The 20,615-nt window shown below is 33.6% G+C and overlaps 3 protein-coding genes across 3 annotated transcripts; 1 reads left to right on the plus strand and 2 right to left on the minus strand.

The window, feature by feature from the left end:
* The first annotated feature begins 6,062 nt into the window (after positions 1-6,062).
* LOC122509796 lies at positions 6,063-6,905 on the plus strand. Its single transcript, XM_043624047.1, has one exon. The coding sequence runs from the start codon at positions 6,063-6,065 to the stop codon at positions 6,903-6,905; it is 843 nt and encodes a 280-aa protein (XP_043479982.1).
* A 753-nt stretch (positions 6,906-7,658) lies between these two features.
* On the minus strand, positions 7,659-8,207 carry LOC122509797. The gene is made up of 2 exons (XM_043624049.1): positions 7,947-8,207; positions 7,659-7,898 (listed from the first exon to the last, which is right to left on the minus strand). Exons 1-2 carry the CDS (start codon positions 8,205-8,207, stop codon positions 7,659-7,661), a joined length of 501 nt encoding a protein of 166 aa, XP_043479984.1.
* A 793-nt stretch (positions 8,208-9,000) lies between these two features.
* On the minus strand, positions 9,001-9,798 carry LOC122509798. Its single transcript, XM_043624050.1, has one exon. It carries the CDS (start codon positions 9,796-9,798, stop codon positions 9,001-9,003), a length of 798 nt encoding a protein of 265 aa, XP_043479985.1.
* Between the last annotated feature and the right edge of the window lie 10,817 nt (positions 9,799-20,615).

A 20,615-nucleotide genomic window follows, 5' to 3' on the forward strand; every position in this document is an offset into this window, starting at 1 on the left:
TATGCTCTTTCGAGTAATAATAGCAGCAGATTTCTCTCCGTGTACCTTTCATTCGTTTCTTGGCGTTGGTGACAGCCACATCATATAAATTCAAGAAATTTAAAGTGCGAAGAAGATGGAAGATGGAAATAACTGGAAGTGGGAATGCAGAAGCGGAACGTTTTGTTTTCTAAAGAAGGTTAATTCTTTTAAGCATGAGGAGACAAAGTCTCTGACTAATGAGGAAGTAAGCTTGATTACGTGCGGGTATAAGATATTTTACATTCATGTATCATGCTTTTCCCGTCATGGCTGAGCTTCAATCCTGAATTGTCGCCAATAGCCGAAAGGGATTTCTGATCCTCAATCATGAGTTGAGGACGGAAAATTATAAAAAGCAATTAACGACAAATGTTTCGTTATATTTAAGAGCTACTTCTATTGTTTCTTCAAATATATGTCAAAGAAAAAGCCTGGAATTTGTCTCAAATGTGTAATTCCAAAATGAAAATGGAATATACTAAATAAATAAATAAATAAAATTTAACAGAAAAGATTCAAGCCTGGTGCAGAAAAGGTTTTGACAAGAAGAAACAAAAATATAAATTCAATTCTAAGAAAGCTATTGGTCTTGCCATGAGAATTTCTAATTAATTATATCAGAAGTTTCGTGACGAAATTATTGAAATTCAATATATTCTATTTTTAATATCAAACTAAATATTCTAATAAAATATTAGGATAGGTCAGTTTCAACACAACAACAGCTGCATTATTGACATGAGTAGTATAGCTAGGCCGGTTCTGGGGCAGGTTCTGATCTCGGCTAAGTACCCTCAGTCGGTAATGTAGATTTCTACTTTATCAGCAGTCGGTAAGGTAGGGATCTGACATAAATTTTAACTCGACCGATAAGGTAGGCATCTGTTTTACCGACCGAGTTAGTTTTAGATTAGACCGCTAGATGGCGCCACCAGAAAATTCAAATGTGCTTGGCGGGAAATTTAAATTTTTATTTTCATAGTTTTAAGTGGGTTAAAAGGGGCGCTCTGTTTTACCGACAGGGTTCAACGATCAACCGATAGATAGCGCCACTAGCGAATTCTAAACCCCATTGGCGGTAAATTTAAAATTTTATTTTTAAACTTTCAAGTGGGTTAAAAGGGGTGCTCTGTTTTACCGACAGGGTTCAAGGTTGAACCAATAGATGGCGCCATTAAATTTTTATTAATGAAGGTAAGTTTAATTGTTATTTATAAAATATAATTTGTAAATATTTGTTTATTATATATAAAATAACTAATTGTTAATAATTAATATTTATTTATTTTAAAAACTATTTATTTAATTAAGGAAAGTTTTGTTAATTTTTTTTGTTTATTATTATTAATTATTACTATTATCATTATTTTATTAATTATAAACAATTTATAATTAAGATAAGTGAAATTATTACTTAAAACTACAATAAGCGTTTTGAATTCAAATTGAATTTCGCGCGTTACCGGCGGTGATCTTGTTATCGGCGGTTAGCTCGTTGCCGGCGGTGAGCTCACAGTAGTTCAAGTCAACCGCCACACGTTACTCAGAGTGTCGAGCGCGTAGTGGGGGAACCGCTTGGTGGGGAGAGAGCCCTACGAGGGCAGCTAGTACACTGTAGAGATCTCATTCAGCTTACAGCAGCGGAGTTAGCAGGCCACCATGGAACCGAGCTGCCGGTGCTACCACTGCGTCGTGAGGATGGTGTCCAAGTATAACGTAAGTAATATAATAATATAATATAATATAATATAATAATATATATTTTTTTTAGTTGCAGAATGAAGGCAACGAGGTGCCTTTTCCGACGACTTCATCAAGGCCACTTCCATGACCAGAGCCCAGGGTGGAGATGACAAAGGCCAGGGCGCATTCTCTTGAGCCCAGGGTGGAGACGACACTACCGCTACCCCGGGCGCAGAGACGTCGCCGTCATCACCAGCGTTCCACTAGGCGTATTATAGTTAATATTAAAGTTAAGGTTAATATTCATAATAATATTAATTAATAAAGTATGTATTTATTCTGCGCATGCGCGAATTGGTGGGGAAAAAAATTTAAGAGTGGGGGATGCGTGAAAGGTTGGAGTGGGGGTAAATGGTCTAGTGCGCATGCGTTAAAGGTAGGAGTGGGGATTTCGGGGTATATATTCAGGAATTTTGGCGAGTTTAGTCAGTAGCTGTTCTGTTCACAGGTTCAGCGGTTCCAACAGCAGCAGCAGCAGATTCCCATTGCCACTACTAATTGTCTTTTTTGTTATATTTACTGTCTTTTTTGTTACATTTATTGTTATATTTACTGTGTTTATTGTTATATTTACTGTGTTTATTGCATTTACTTTGTATTCATTTTTAGGTTAAGTTCTTTAGTTTGTAAGTTCGTTTTGTTTAGTATAAGTATTTTAGTTTGTAAGTGTGTTCTTTTTAGTTTGTAAGTGTGTTAGCTTGTAAGTGTGTTTCTTTTGATTTCAGGTGCAGAGATGAAGCGGAAGGCGACGACCACCGATGGACCATTACGTAAGTATCCGAATTACGGTACTATTCTTGACGAGAGTGACGTCACTGTTACTCTGATTAAAGAAGCCCTTGAGTTGATACCTTATTTAAGTAATGTAAATGAGAGACGCTCTTTTATTGAACGATGGGTTGTAGAATGCTCAAAACATGAAAACTTGTTATCGAGCATTCTCAAGTCGATGTACTTTACACTGTAAAAAAATCTGGTGTAAATTTACTATGTCCGACGTTGGAAAGTTTGGTCACTATGTCCGACGTGGTATTTTTACACGCCGACTGTAATCTACATAACCTGCAAATATTTTTTGAAATAATATTTTCAGTCGTAACTTTTTGTATTTATGAAATATAGCCCAAAACTTTTTGTAATATTATTATTTACTTATGAATTAGCATATACTTTCTATAAATGTACATTATATACACTTTTTTAGAGTTATTTATAAAAACTTGAAAATTTTTCGAAAATAAGAAAATGAATTTTAATGAATAAGAAAATTACATTCGCCATGTAATTGTACAGATCGTGCGACGTAATATTACGTCAAAGTGTAGAAATACACGCAATGTAAAAATACCACGTCGGACATAGTGATCAAATTTTCCTACGTCGGACGTAGTAAATTTACACAAAACTATTAAATTACATAGTCGTATAATGTAAAATTATTAAAAATAGTAAAACTACTTTTGGAACGAAATAAATTTACTACGTACAACCTATAATTTTGATGTGTGAAATTAAAAGTTTCGTGTTATTTTACACCAGATTTTTTTACAGTGTACACATCAAAAGAAAAGATGTGTGAGCATTCTACAATCCATCATTAGACTTCGCGCATTATTTGAGTCCCACGTAGTAGATGGCGCTGGGATCGGTGACCCAGACATTAAGAAACGTGTTCGCTGGGCAGAGTGTGAGAGTGCTTTCGCGTGTAGACTGTACACTAATATGGTCTTGAACCTAGTACACGTCGATGTAAGCTCGTTTTTAAACGACGCGTCCACACTGTTTCAGGACCGCATTAGAGGTGCCTTAAATAAAAATGGACCTATTGTAGTGTATGGTGTTCTCATCGCCAATTTTAAGAGGGTTGAGAATGATGTGGAGGTTGTTAAGCCTATTCCTTTTGGAACCAAGGCCAACAGCATCTTTCCCACAACCCTTTTAGACGATTGGTTTGATGAGAACATCAAACATCCGATTTTGCACAGCGTCGAAGAGTTCTATGCAAAGGGTTCAAATTGGAACCTTCAATCAATCATAAGATTAGAAATCAATGTAAATAAGTATAATCCGATGCGTGCGAGCTCTTACATTGATTTACCGATAAGAATTAAAAATAAACATGCATGTATCAACGTGCAAAATAATGACAATGAATGTTTTAAGTGGGCGGTACTGTCAGCCTTACACCCAAATGTCTCCGATCCTAAACGTGTGTCTAGTTTTAAAGAATTTAAAGATCAATTGAACTTTGAGGGAATTGAATTCCCAGTGACGCTTAAAAATATCCCGAAATTTGAAAAGCTTAATGATGTTTCGATTAATGTGTACGGTCTATCAATGAGCTATGGTAACTTTACGGTACACCCTCTCCATCTCACTGCGGAAAAAAGAGATAAGCATGTAAATCTCTTGTATGTTGCCGACATGTATGCGGATGAAAGTGATGATAATACTGTATTGTATGACAACGATGATTTTATGAACTTCCATTATGTATGGATTAAAGATTTGTCACGCCTAGTGTCTAAACAATTATCGAAGAAGGCACATCGAAAACATATCTGTGACCGCTGTTTACACTACTTTTCAGGTGTTGAAAGATTGAACGCACACATTGAAAATTGTAAAAAAATGAATGAGTGTAAAATTAAATTACCGACGCCTGACAAAAGTCTGATTACATTTAAAAATTTTAAGAACAAAGAAAAGGTGCCATATGTAATTTACGCCGACTGTGAAAGTCTACTTCTTCCAGCGGATGAAGATGTAGACAATTTAAGTAAGACTGAAGTCTTCCAGCGTCACAAATTGTTAAGCATCGGATATTATATCAAATGTAGCTACGACGAATCATTATGTAAATATGTACCGTGTCCGAAAAATAAATCTGACCCTGCGAAATGGTTTGCTGAGGAATTAAGGCAATTATCTGAAAAAATTGATAATGTATTTAAAAATCCGATACCAATGAATGCCTTAACTCCTCAAGAAATCAGTGACTTCAAGCGAGCGACAATATGTCAAATTTGTCATGAGAAAATACCGGCAAGCGAAAAGAAAGTCCGCGATCACTGTCACCTTACTGGCAAATATAGGGGTGCTGCCCATGAATCATGCAATTTAAACTATCAAGATTGTCAAACGATCCCCGTAGTCTTCCACAATTTAAGCGGTTACGACGCCCATTTTATAATTCACGCGATCTCGACGAGCTTTGAAGGAAAAATTGACCTCCTCCCCATTAACAAAGAGAAATATATCTCTTTTACTAAACACGTCAAGGGGAGTGAGGTCAAATTTCGATTCATTGACTCATTGCGATTCATGGCAGCATCCCTAGAAAAACTCGCATCGTACTTAGACGAGTATAAAATTGTAAACTCTGTTTTTGCCAGTACGGTGACAGATCCGAATAAAATAAAATTGCTAACGCGTAAAGGTGTGTTCCCTTACGAGTACTTTGACTCAAAAAGCAAGCTCGACGAAACCGAATTACCCCCGATAGAGAAATTTTATAGTACGCTTTATGATGCCGGTATTTCTGATGATGAGTATGCGCATGCGCAGAATGTATGGACCGAGTTTGACTGTCAAAATCTCTACGACTATGTACATTTATACATGAAAACAGATGTATTGTTACTTGCGGATGTCTTTGAAAATTTTCGAAAAGAATGTGTTAAAGCGTACGGGTTAGATCCTGCTCACTATTATACGACCCCCGGTTTAACTTGGGATGCTATGCTCAAGTACACGAAAATAGGATTGCAACTAATAACCGATATCGATATGATTATGTTTGTTGAATCTGGTATTAGAGGTGGCATAAGTCAATGCTGCAACCGATATACTATAGCGAATAATCCATATATGGAAAATTTCGATGATAGCAAAGATACAAGCTACATCATGTACTTTGATGCCAACAATTTATATGGCTGGGCAATGGCTCAAGCGCTCCCTTATGGCGGCTTCAAATGGGTTGAAAATGTCGACGACTCCTTCAATTTTAATGTATCCGACGATTCATCTGTTGGATACATACTTGAAGTTGACTTGGAGTATCCTGAAAGTATTCACGATACCCACAAAGACATGCCATTTTGTGCAGAAAATGCAAAACCCCACTCTCGAAACAGGAGAAATTATTAACAACTCTCCTACCCAAAGAAAAATATGTTATCCACTACCGAGCGTTGAAACAAGTTGTAGCTAATGGCATTAAACTTGTAAAAATCCACCGAGTCTTACAGTTTAAGCAATCAACATGGCTTAAACCATACATCGTTTATAATACGATGATGCGAACCAATGCGAAAAATGAGTTCGAGAAAAATTTGTTCAAGCTCATGAACAATGCGGTATACGGCAAAACAATGGAAAATGTCCGTAAACATGTCGACATTAAGCTTGTCACCCAATGGTTTGGCCGCTATGGAGCTGAAGCCCTCATCTCTCGCCCGAATTTCCATAGTCGAGCGATATTCGACGAAAGTCTGGTTGCCATTGAACTGCGTAAAACCGAGGTACTACTCAACAAACCAATCTATGTGGGGTTAAGTGTGCTCGATGTTTCCAAAACGCTAATCTACGATTTTCACTACGGGTATATGTTAAAAAAATACGGCGATAATTGTAAACTGATGTATACCGATACAGACAGTCTAATATATGAAATTAAATGTAAAGATGTCTACAATGACATGAAAAATGACATCCAAAAGTTTGATACGTCAGACTATCCCGCAAACAACGTGTACGGCATTCCGCAAGCCAACAAAAAGATTCTCGGTCTAATGAAAGACGAATGTAACGGCAAGATCGTTACCGAATTTGTTGGCTTGCGGAGTAAGATGTACAGCGTACGGGTTGAAGGTAAAGATTTTATTAAAAAAGCTAAAGGCATTAAATCCGGCGTTGTGAAAAAATCGATTCACTTTGATGATTATGTAAAATGTCTGCGAGATTTCGACATTCAAACTCGAACCCAGTATAATATAAGATCGCGACTACACAACCTTGAGACTGTAAAACAGGTAAAAGTAGCTTTAAGTCCGCAAGACGACAAACGGTATTTGTTACCGGGGAGTACCGACACTCTACCGTGGGGACATTATGCGATCCCTAAAATCGACGAATGATTTTGTAAAATATGATTGTAAAAAAATAAAAGGTTTGTTAATAAATAATGCAATTATATACAATTTCCATGTGTTTTTATTTAAAAAATCCTTCCATATATACATAATAACATATGATTAAAACTTATATTAATGAAATATAATTTAAATGTGCAAATCGCCCCCAGTATCTTAACGCAAATGCCAATCAGCCAGCAAAGCAATTAAAGATTAATGTTAGCGTAGAATCTCTTTATAAATCAAAACTACTTCCAACAGCAGACCTTTACAATGCCAGTGCCAACTGATTTAATATTGATTCATTATTGATTCATTGTTGATTCATTATTGATTCATTATTGATTCATTGTTGATTCATTATTGATTCATTGTTGATTCATTGTTGATTCATTATTGATTCATTATTGATTCATTGTTGATTCATTATTGATTCATTGTTGATTCATTATTGATTCATTGTTGATTCATTATTGATTCATTATTGATTCACTGTTGATTCATTATTGATTCATTGTTGATTCATTAATGATTTATTGTTGATTCATTATTGATTCATTATTGATTCATTGTTGATTCATTATTGATTCATTGTTGATTTAATGTTAATTAAATTTGGCACTGGCAGTGTAAAGGTCTGTTGTTGGAAGCAGTTTTGATTTATAGAGAGGTTCTACGCTAACATTAATCTTTGATTGATTTGCTGGTTGATTGACATTTGCGTTAAGTTACTGGGGACGATTTGCGAATAATAGATTATACATTTGCTTTATCTTTCCACGTATTGTGAGAATTATCAAAGCCAAGCCATTTGACAAGAACTTTGTTTCCACGTGTCTTGAGAATTTTTTCCACAAGATAAATATCTGAATATTTTACTTTAAGAAGTTCCTCTTCATAAAATCCTCCGCTGATGGGTTGGTCTTGGTAATCCTTGAGCTTGTAAGTCACTGGTTGAGTTGATACAACTTGATCCACGGTGAATATTTCTGTTGTCTAATTGGGTGTATATCCTTTCTCGAAAACGTTTTTATATTTGCTTACTCGAACTTTGTCACCAATTTTATACTTTGGTCGTCTTAAAGGAATTTTTCTCAGTTTAGAGATCCTTTCTTTTAAAATTTCAACGTCTTCTGAAGTAACATCTTTAGGCTTCATTCCGATTGTTCTATGTTTTGTATTATTGTAGTTGGAAATAAGAGTAGGCAATATATCATACCACTTGTAATTTCCCCGCAAACTAAATTGCATCCACATTTTTCTTTTTAGTGTTCGATTAAACCGTTCAACAATGGAAGCCTTCATATTACTGTATGTTGAATAAAAATTTATTTTATGCTTTTTCATTAATGCTTCAAATTGTGAGTTATAGAATTCTTTTCCTTTGTCACTATGCAAGTTTTTTGGTATATGTTTTTTAGCAAATATAGATTGCATTGCATGAGAAACATCTTTTCCATTTTTACTTTTTACTGGAACAGCCCAAGCATATTTTGAAAATATGTCTATAACTGTTAGTAAATACTTGAAACCTTTATTTATTCTTGAATAAGGTATCATTTCTACTAAATCTGCTTGCCATGTCTCATCAATATCACGCATTTCAACTCGCCGTCGAGGATAATTTTTTCTAGCCTGGGTATGAAGTTCATTCACTACCGTTAATTTTTTGTTGTTCATTCTCAAGAGCACTTAACCGAGTATCCAATTCACTAATAATTTCAGCTGTTCGATAAGATAAGTCTTGATTTATATCTTTTTCAAAATATTTTATTTTTTCTGTAATAGAGTCTTCAAGAACTTTTAGAAATAAGTTGTTATTGTCCACCTCTGATCTAAGTGAGGCACTAGCTTCATACAATAAACGCACTTCGTGTTTTATCATATGTCGTACAAGTTTTAAATTGACAGCGTCGTTTTCTTCTTCAGCGTTAGCAAGATTAGAGAGTTTTCTTCCTTCAACGTCAAAGTTACCTTGAGAATTAAGTTTAAAACCAACTCCAGGAGGCCCTCGTCTTGCTGTTCCTCTTTGATTGAGAGGATGTCCGAACACGTCAATGCTCATTGTTGAAATGAATGATATTTGCTAAAACACATCTTAATATATCATTTTAGCTTCACGTAGTTCCTCAATGATAGACATGATTTCATTATTGTGACTAGGATTTCCAGCATCTTGAGAAGACATTAATAGTCTAAGACGGTCAACCAACTCATTCGGATCATCCCAATAGATATATTCTCGTTGAAAATTTCTGTTTGTAATCATAAATTTAGGTAATGAACTACCGCTTACAGATGGCTGTTTGGTAGGTGTTCGAGGGAAGAATTGAGATATAAAATTCAAATACTTGTAACTCTTATCCGTGCGTATAGATTCAGAGGAACTATACTTCTTTTTGTGTGCATTAGTAGCAATCAGAATCTCTTTATAGTTTCTTTCATCAGCTTCACTTATAAACGATCTGGTAGGTTTACTTTTGAATAAAAGTTCAAGTAATCCAGGTGTTTGAAGATATCGTTTATCACCAATTTTTACAAACTGATCTTCAAGAGTTATTGGTGAATCACCAATCATAAGTGATCCATCACTTAGCTTACGTATGCCGTATGTTGAATCTAAACATTGCTTTCTATTATGATTTAATAAGTATAGAAATTTATTACTTATTTTATCATCATCTAGAGATTTTTCAGTTTCACTTTCATAGTTTATGCTATCATCCTCCTTCTGCTCTTTCTTTTCAACCTTAACATTTTCAATCTTGACATTTTCAATCTTGACATTTTCATGTTCACTGTCTGTCAAGTTGATAATTTTTTGTAAGGGTTGAATTATCGGTTTGAAAGTTTCATTCAACACATTTTCAGCATCTTCTTTTCCTAATTTTAACATACGATGTTTTCGCCTATAATTGCCTCACTAGCTTTAGCAATTTGATGAAGATATTCTTTTTCTTTATGAAACATGTTATTATTACAAGGTTTCATATTGAACTAACAATATTTTAGAAATGATCTTATATTTATAGTGTTACAAAGCTATCAAATCCTTTTCTATACCTTCCATCATTTAAATCAGAATCCTTATCAATTACTACAAATCCATATTTGTCTGAATTCCAACATGTGGCACATAGTTCTCGAAATTGATTAAATGTCATGTCAGTATTAACGTGGTCATCATAAACATGCCTTAAATTTTTCTCATCTTGACGAAAAAGAACTAGTAAATTAACATTATCACGTACTAAATGTTTAGGAACGCGGGCATATGTTTGACAAAGATAAAAAGAATCAACATCAACATGTCTACCCATGCAAAAAAATGCCCTTACATTATCTTGCTTCTCGCAAGCAATATCATCAAATATAAATATTGAATTTCGTTTTGCATCTTTAGGAGTAATGACATCTTCATGCTCACTAAATGGTAAATACTCTACTCCTTCAACATTACTTACAACTTGTTCCAAGAATTTATACTTGGGTTGATGTAGAGACTTTGAGTACAAGTAAATATTATCAAATCTAAGACCATTAGGATGTAAAATTAAAGAAAGGAGTACATTTGTCTTTCCACAATTTGATGGTCCACAAAAAATAGCTCGAATACTACCGGAAAATAAACTACCATGACGCTTCACTTTCTTGTCTTGTTGTTCAACAATCGAGTCTAGATTGACGACTGGCAGCTTGTGAAGTTGTTCCTTGAACCGCATCCTGATTTAGACTGCCGCTGAAGGTATAAATACAGCGCTTATATAGCTCACAAGTCATTCTAATTTCAACTTTCACAGAGTAAGGTATGATTATATATCATCACTCTCGAGGAAAAGGTTTAATTAATAAACTTATAAACAAGTTGCCATTTGAATTACATTTGCCGGGTTATCAATATTGTGGACCGGGCACAAAGTTAGCAAAACGACTAGACCGAGGTGATCCAGGTGTTAATCCATTAGACACCGCTTGTAAAGAGCACGATATTGCTTACTCGAAAAATCGAGAAAACGTTGAAGAAAGAAACGCTGCTGATAGAGTATTAGCTGACAAAGCGTGGCAACGTGTATTTGCTCCAGACGCACAATATAGTGAAAGAGCTGCAGCTTACGCAATAACAAACGCTATGAAAGCTAAATCAAAATTTGGAATGGGAGTAAAGAAGAAGACAAAATCAAAAAAACGAGTAAATCTTAGAAAAATTGTTGATGCTGCAAGAAAATCAATAATTCGTAATGATGCTCGATCAATAATAAAGTCAGCTATTGAAACAGCTCGAAAAGCTGTAAGGAAAGCAGGTGGTAGAGAAAAGGTTTTAACACCTCGTATTCTACCTGTCCCATCAAAAGTTGGTGGTCTGTTACCATTGATTCCCATTTTTGCTGGTCTAAGTGCACTTGGAGCGCTTACTGGGGGAGCTGCTGGTGTAGCAGAAGCTGTTAATGATGCAAGTGCAGCAAAAGAGCAGTTGAAGGAAGCTCAGCGTCACAATAGAGAGTTAGAAGCAGTTGCACTTGGTAAAGGTCTACATTTAAAACCATACCGACAAGGTTTGGGACTTCATTTGAAACCATACGTTAAAGGACAAGGTATTAAAAGACGATGTACAAAAAAAAAGTTTAAAGCTGCCTCAACGAGCACTTACAGATCTAGATTTACTTAAATATGTTAAAGAAATGAAAATTTCCCATTTTCGAGGAGTTTTTATGCGAAATGAACTACCTATAAGAGGTCCTCGAAAAAATGAATCAGCCATTATTAATTTAGATGATAAAGATGGTTCTGGAACTCATTGGGTTGCATATAAAAAAGTTAATAATAAAGCAGTATACTTTGATAGTTTTGGTAATCTTCAACCACCCTATGAACTTGTCAATTACTTAGGTTACAATACTTTAATACAGTATAATCATCAAAATTATCAAGTTTATAATAGCTTTAATTGTGGTCATTTATGTCTGAAATTCTTATGTGGACAGCTTGAATTAACTCAAAAATATATTCTATATAAGTGATTGTAAGTCATTCCACCTAATCAGTTTATAAAAAGTCATCAACATGGAAGAATCTTTTACTCTGACTATCTCAGGCAATTCATCTGTCCTGGAGGCAGAATATTTTCCTCCGATAGAATTATTATCTAATAAAAATTATGTACTTGGCTTAGTTGAATTACTAACTTTCAATTCAATTCCTAATATCGATCAAGGTAAAAATAAATTTTATATTGGTGATAAAGTAATTACTATACCCCCTGGAAGCTATGAAATTGAAGATATTGAAAAATATATTCAAAACTCTATTGAAAATGGATCTGAAATTGTAAGAATCAAACCTAACAATAATACTTTACGTAGTGAAATAACAAGCAGCCTTGAAGTGAGTTTTGAACAAAACGATTCAATTGGTAAATTATTAGGATTTACTCCACGAATATTGACAGCTAATAAGGCTCATACGTCAGATGTACCAGTAGCCATTCTTAAGGTAAATGCTATCAGAATTGAATGTAACATTACTACTGGTGCATACATAAATAAAAAAAAGGTACACACAATTCACGAATTTTTTCCAATTGTTCCAGCTGGATATAAGATTGTGGAAGTTCCATCTCACGTCATTTACCTTCCAATCGCCGTGAAGACAATACATAATATTCAAGTAAGAATCGTTGATCAAGACGGAGATTTAATAAATTTTAGAGGTGAAACTATAACAATTCGATTACACGTTAAATCAACGTAATGGGAATTGTATTTCATAGAAAAACTGGTGGAAGCTATATAAAAGAGTTGCCATGTCAGAAGTCATTCATTCCTCAATCAGTTCGCAAGAGACTAACATCTCAGAACATACTATTTCTGAAGCAGCTCGGCCTAAGAGTTTATCAAGAAAACAAGAGAAAAAATTGATTTTTCATATACTTTTTATTTGTTGTTGTAACAAAAATGGAAGAAATTTTAAACATTCTAAGTCCAGTTAAATTTGATAATTCTGTGGCACACTATGAGATTCATGCACATCAACCATACGTGTCATCAGCATTTAATAACAGTGACGAGATTCGAATTGCAGTTCAACATCAAGACTTGTACATTCTTCCCTCTAAAAGTACTTTACACGTCACTGGCAGAATTGTTAAGCCAAACAATACGCTTGTAACTAATACAAAGTTAATTAGCAATGGTATTTCCTACCTGTTTAATGAGATTCGTTATGAATTAAATGGTGTTGAAATTGATCGCTCTAAAAATGTTGGTATTACAACCACAATGAAAAATCTAATTTCTCAAACACCTAATCAAATGATTTACTCTGAAAATGCTGGTTATCTACCTTATGATGATGATAGTAGAGTAACAAATGATGCTGGATATTTTGATGTAAATATTCCACTAAGTATGATTATTGGTTTTGCTGAAGACTATCGAAAGATTGTTGTAAATGCAAAACATAAACTTATTTTAACAAGATCTCGTACTGATCTCAATGCTGTAGTAAACATTGGAGCAGCTGAGCGTAAAGAATTTAAAATTATAATTAATAAAGTTGAATGGTTGATTCCATATTTAATGGTAAATGATCGCCAAAAAATTGAATTATTGAAATTCATTGAAAAAGACTCACTTATAACAATGAGTTTTAGATCATGGGATTTATATGAGTATCCTATGATTCCTGCCACTCAAAAGCACGTGTGGACTGTAAAAACTTCAACACAAGTTGAAAAACCTCGATATGTTATTCTTGGTTTTCAAACAAATCGAAAAAAAGATCAAGGAAGGTATGCAAATTTATTTGATGCCTGTAATCTTATCAATGTTAAACTTTTCTTAAACTCACAGTACTATCCCAGTAAAAAAAAAAGTATTCAGAATAGAGAAAAAGTATTGGTGGAGACGTTCGGTGAATGCGTTTTCGCGACAAAACCGTATTGGTGGGTTACGGTGAATACATTTTGCTTACCGTGAATACTTTTTTTTTTAAACTTTCGATTTAAAGATTCCTAAGCAAAGTTGAGAATATTTATAAAGAGCGTAAGTGAGCTGAAGTATAAAAATGACTATTGCGAGAAGGAAATAAGACATTTTGAGAAAAAACGAAAAATTAAATGTGACAAACAGATTGTCAAATGTTGATCAATTACCATATGCTTTTCTGTGCCTACAACGTATGATGATTAAAAGGAACTTTGACGTTACCGGCGGAACTTACTGTTCCACATACATTTACTTGGATTTCTCAAGTTTCTGTCGGTATCGTCAATGTTCCTTTTCATCATCATACGTTGTAGGTTTGTCACATTTAATTTTTCATTTTTTCTCAAAATTTCTTATTTCCTTCTCGCAATCGTCATTTTTATACTTCAGGTCACTTACGCTCTTTATAAATATTCTCAACTTTGCTTATGAATCTTTAAAACGAGAGTTTAAAAAAAATGTATTCACGGTAAGCAAAATGTATTCACCGTAACCCACCAATACGGTTTTGTCGCGAAAACGCATTCACCGAACGTCTCCACCAATACTTTTTCTCTATTCTGAATACTTTTTTTTTTACTGGGATCCTTATGGAAATTTAAATTTAAATTTTACTCAAAACAAATTTTCCATACTATATGATATGTATTGTAATTTTCAACCATCCTACTATGGAAAAGAATCTGAACCTTTATTAACTAGAAATAACTTTAAAGATTATGCACCATTGGCTGTTATTGATTGCTCAAAACAAAACGAATTTCTAAAACAAGCATCTGTAGATGTGCGATTGGAATTTGAAGCAAATGAAAATTTTCCAGCCAATACAGCTGCATATTGCCTTATAATTCACGACCGCATTATACAGTATACACCAATCAGCGGCGTTGTTAAAAAAGTAACGTGATTGGTGGAAATAATGACCAATCATAGACGACATCGGTAGTGGGGGTATTTGGAGTGGTGGGGGAAAGTCTATAAAGAGAGCGTCTCTTTAAGGCTTGAGCCATTATTCTATTTCAGATACCATGGCGTACGTCGTAGATATTCAATGCTTCAAAAGACCTTACAACGAGTTTGTCATCAAAGAGTTGGCGATTCTACCACTTCAACAAGATGCTCATCCATTGGTCTACCTCTTCGAGCCGCCATATGCCTGGAGTCGATTGCCTGCAAGATACAAATGTGAGAATCGATGGCTTACAAATAATTATCATGGTATCGATTGGGCTGCTGGTGACGTATCTTATGAAGAATTACAACCTATAATAAAAGAAGTACTAATAGGTACACCTACCGTTTATGTAAAAGGTTTAGAAAAACAATAATGGTTAGAAAAATATACATTAAATGTGTTTAATTTAGATGATTTTAAATGTCCGTCGCTAAAAAGTTTAAGTGTAGATAGTTCATCTACATGTACAAATCACACACGTAGCTTTAGCAACTGTGCTGTGAAAAATGTATGTAATCTACGAAATTGGTTGATACAACCATCGAATGTACTACGAAATAATATAGAAAATAATGATGAAGTTGACAATGATTGTACATTGAAAGATTTTTATAATGATTGTGAAAATTTCCTATATAATGAATAAATGTATTAAATGTCTATTAATGTTTACTTTAATTAACCCTTCCCTATCCTATTATCTTTATTACACATGTATAAAACTATTAAACATGTTAAAACTAGTTTAAACTTGTCTTATGACGTCACAAAGTGGGCGTGGCTCAATAATAAAAAGTGGGGGTATTTTACAAACATAAAACGCTATTGCGCATGCGTAGAATTAATGGTGGGGGTAATGCGTGATATTTGGGTATAAATAGAGGCACCTTGAGCTGTAAAGCTCATTCTGTTTTGTAACTTCACAAAGTATTATCTCTAAGAAAAGATGGATCTAACCAAAATCAACGCCATTGGTCGCATGGATGCTTTCCTGCCTACGAAGCCGCTTTCCGAGCTGACTCCTGGACATAAGTATCCTATAACAAAGATCCAGGTTGTCAACACCAGGTATGGAGTCAAGGGCCGTTTTCGGCATGGTCATGGATCGCGATGGATCGTGATCCAGATCACTTTTCCTATGCTGTGATTGGTTACTTTGTGATCCGGATCGCGATCCATGACCATGCCGAAAACAGCAAAGGTCGTCGTTGAGGTGGATAAAAAGTTCAATACATTCCTACCTTTAAGATTTGTACCAATGTTCACTGATGACTCTATATGCTTGGATCAGATGCAAGAAGCTATTAGTTCTGGACAATTACGGCTGAAGTATATTGGTGGTCCATACAACCATATTGAATTTAAAATAAAACAAGTGTAAATATTGTATATTGAATGTAATAAATGTATGAAATGTTATTAATACTGTATTTAATTAAATACTCTCATTAGTATTACGTTAGATAATAAGGTATACATTTTAAGGTTATGTTTAATAAAATAGATTTTAAGGTTATGTTTAATACAATAGATTTTAAGGTTATGTTTAGTAATGTTATGAAAAAATAATATTAGTAAACTAGAAATTCAAGAGAAAAATATTATTGCAAAGTTCGGAAAAAAGGTTCTAGAAAAATAGAAATTAGAAGAATAATTTATTTAACATAAACATGCTAAAGTGATGTTAAAATGGTATAAAATATTTATATAATTTTTATTTACTTACTATTATTATATTTCACACTCAAGAACACGCACCATTTATTGCATTATTATGTTCTTTAAAAAAATGGTGGACACGAATGCCCGGGAAATTTAAAAACAAAAAATAGTAGACTGCAATACCTGTAAAATTAAATTTTAATGGCGCCATCTAGCGATCTAACCTAGAACTAACTCGGTTGGTAAAACAGATTCCTACATTATAGATCGAGTCAAAATGTTTTGTCAGATCCCTACCTTGACGACTGCTGATAAAGTAAAAATCTGCATTACCGATCTGGTGTAATTCAATTTGAATTCAAACAGCTTATTGTTTATTCAATCAATTTTAATTCCATTAGTAAACATTACATTAGTTTTAATTGTAAAACTCTAAAACTTATTTTAATTATAAGCAAGGTCCGGGAAATTTAAAAATCAAGATAGTAGTTTGCAACGCTTGTAAAATTAAATTTTAGTGGACCCATCTATAAGGTTGACCTTAAACTATGTAGAAAAATATAGTAGGGAGCAATGCCCGCGAAATTCAAAAAGTCTTATAAATTATATATCAATTATTAATCTTTTCACTAATTTTTGTGGCGCCATCTATTAGGTTGACCTTGAACCCTGTCGGTAAAACAAAATGGTGGATAGCAACGCCCGCGAAATTTAAAAATTAAAGTGGCGCCATCTATTAGTTTGACCTTGAACCCTGTCGGTAAAACAGAGCACCCCTTTTAACCCACTTGAAAGTTTAAAAATAAAATTTTAAATTTACCGCCAATGGGGTTTGGAATTCGCTAGTGGCGCTATCTATCGGTTGATCGTAGAACCCTGTCGGTAAACAGAGCGCCCCTTTTAACCCACTTAAAACTATGAAAATAAAAATTTAAATTTCCCGCCAAGCACATTTGAATTTTCTGGCGGCGCCATCTAGCGGTCTAATCTAAAACTAACTCGGTCGGTAAAACAGATTCCTACCTTATCGGTCGAGTTAAAATTTATGTCAGATCCCTACCTTACCGACTGCTGATAAAGTAGAAATCTACATTACCGACTGATGGTACTTAGCCGAGATCAGAACCTGCCCCAGAACCGGCCTAGCTATACTACTGACATGAAATTCTATTTCTAAATGGTTGACAGAAAATGTTTTTTGAAGAATTTCAGTTGGTCAAAAAATAAATAAAAATAAGAAAAATTCCTCAACCCTTTTTATTCTATAACTAAAGCAAGAAGATTTTCACTCAAGGTAAATATAGCTCAGAATAGTAATGCAGATAATAAATAAAAAACAGTGCTCTTGATTGGAAACAATCTGAAAGCCTTGTCTGATTTATCTAAGACCGTGCTGAAAGTTTTTCATAATTTTCAAATCAAACATCAGATCCACAACAAAGGATGTGTTTTACTTTTTTATGTCTGTTGTCACCTGGGGTCAAATAACCATGTTTTCTAGACCCATTAAAAAGATTTTATTTTTAATCGCAGCATCAAAGGAGCTGACATACACAAAAAAGGGAAATAAATTACATATAATAAACAATAAATTATCTAATACCAAGTGATTTTACAGTCAGTTAAAGGGATACAAGCTTGGGTTAAAAAAATAGGAAACTTTAACCTTATAAGGTTAAAATCCCCGTACAGGATCCTTAAAGGATCCTCTCGGGATCCTGTGCATCAGGTCCTGTGCAGGATCCCGACCGGATCCCGTACCCGTCCTGTACAGGATCCCGACCGGATCCCGTGCAGGAAATTGGGACAAGGTTCCTGTGCAGGTTCCGATGCAGGAACATTAGCTATCAAAGGTTTCTGTACAGGAACACTTGCAGGATCATGTACAGGAAACTTTGTAAAGGTTCCTGCACAGGAACCTTTACAGTTTTGTAAACTGCAGGTACTTAAGTATAAAGGATCCTGTAAGGAACCCGTAAAGGATCCTACACAGTTTCCTCAATTAATTTATTTATATTTTTAACTCCTGCGCAGTAGTTTTCTATGAGTTTCTCGAATGCGCAATACATTTTTCTGTCCAACATTGTTATACGAGCCTAACATATTGAAATATGAAGTCTATGTATGTCAAATGTTGCTTAACATATAAAAATTAAAAAAATTAAAAAGTTTCCTGTACATGATCCTGCAAGTGTTCCTGTACAGGAACCTTTACAGAAACCTTTGATAGATAAGGTTCCTGCATCGGAACCTGCACAGGAACCTTGTCCCAATTTCCTGCACGGGATCCGGTCGGGATCCTATACAGGACGGGTACGGGATTCGGTCGGGATCCTGCATAGGACCTGCACAGGATCCCGAGAGGATCCTTTAAGGATCCTGTACGGGGATTTTAACCTGGGTATCACCCTTATTTAGAAGCACCTAAATTAAGACTATAATTTTGTTATTTAATCAATTGCCTTCTGTAGAAGCCAATGAGGATAAGTGTCAAAATGATCAGTTCATGTCTCCTAAAAACAAATATACATATCTAATTATAAAAGGATTAATTTGTTAAAAAAAATAAATAATATATATATATATATAAAGAATAAATAAAATAATAATAAATATATAAATTATATAATAATAATTTTTAATTTAAACCCGAAAGTGTAAGATCTGTTTTGACTATCATCATTATTATATTTTGTTTTTCACTTTGTTAAGCTAGTAGGATCTGGTTAAGAAATAGTTATCAGATTCGTACTTCACTTAGATGATTTTTTCATTTTCAAAACTTATAGGAAAAATGCCTAAATTAATTTTAATCAAGCTTAAGCCTTGTTAACGTTCTAGGATTCATCTTTAATAAGAAGAAGAGTACATTAACACCGACATAATTTAAGTACCTTCTCAGGCACGTCAAACAATTCAATAAAAGTGTCGATTGGATTCCGGCAGGAAAATCGTTTAGGAATTAAAGATCTTATAATTCCAATTATCGTGCAAAAAATATGTATAATAAAAAATAAGGATACATGAATTAAGAAAATTATCTTTGCTATATAAATTTAAAAAAATAAATAAATAAATAAGTAATTAAAAAAAAAAATAAATAAATAAATAAATAAATAGATAAATAAAAAAATAAATAAAATAAAATTAATAAATAAATAATTAAAAAAAATAAATAATAATAATAAATAAATAAAAAAATAAATAAAAATAAATAAATAAAAAGGAGCCTAAACTCAAAATCAAGTAACTTTAAGAATTATGCCTTTTACAAAATCATCGTTAGATGACTTAAAATATTGGGATTTATAAAAGAATTAATATTTGAATATAATAATAAACATTGGAAAATAAGTAAAATTAAATAAGATCTAATCATCTTTATCATGAAATAGTTTCAGATGGTCCAGTCCATTACAGACTATATATAGAGACAAATTGTGAATCAATAACAACTAATGTCTAAAAAGAAAAATAATAATAATAAGTAAAAGTATAGCTTTTGAGGGTCGCCTTTATAAAAGAACGTTGTTTACTACATATTTTATTAATCTTATTATGCTTACAAATAAATGCATAGATGATCTCACAAATTTTTTCAATATTATCCCTAAACGAGAAATTTGAAATCTCACTCGGTATCTAGATTCGATTTCTAGAACTCAAATGTGGATTATACCTAGACGTAACGTGATCTATATAAACGCTTTAACTTTTTACTGAAAATGTTTAGTGTGTATGCCTTCCATACATTTTCATTCACCTAAACTATTCGTTAGGAAGGTAGTTTTACTCTGGACATCTCTATTTCAGTTTCCAGAGTTTCAGATTTTTAAAATATGAATTATTTCAAGCGAAAACAACTACTAATCTGTAGCTTTCTTCTCATAGAACTATCAAACATTCTTTATAAGCAACTATTTTTTCTGGGATCAGAAATTCTGTCATGCTAATTAAAAGAACGCGACACAACATTATTTATTAACTAATGAAACAATAGATTTTAAATAATAAGTTTTAACCAAGATGATCAACTTATGGAATAATTAATTCCTTGAGATCAGACATCTTTCAATTAATAAGCATTTGTAACCCAGTAAACGAAAACTAATT

The sequence above is a fragment of the Leptopilina heterotoma genome, unplaced genomic scaffold (genome assembly GCF_015476425.1).
Source record: "Leptopilina heterotoma isolate Lh14 unplaced genomic scaffold, ASM1547642v1 Lhet_63, whole genome shotgun sequence".
Classification (NCBI taxonomy): Eukaryota; Metazoa; Arthropoda; class Insecta; order Hymenoptera; family Figitidae; genus Leptopilina; species Leptopilina heterotoma.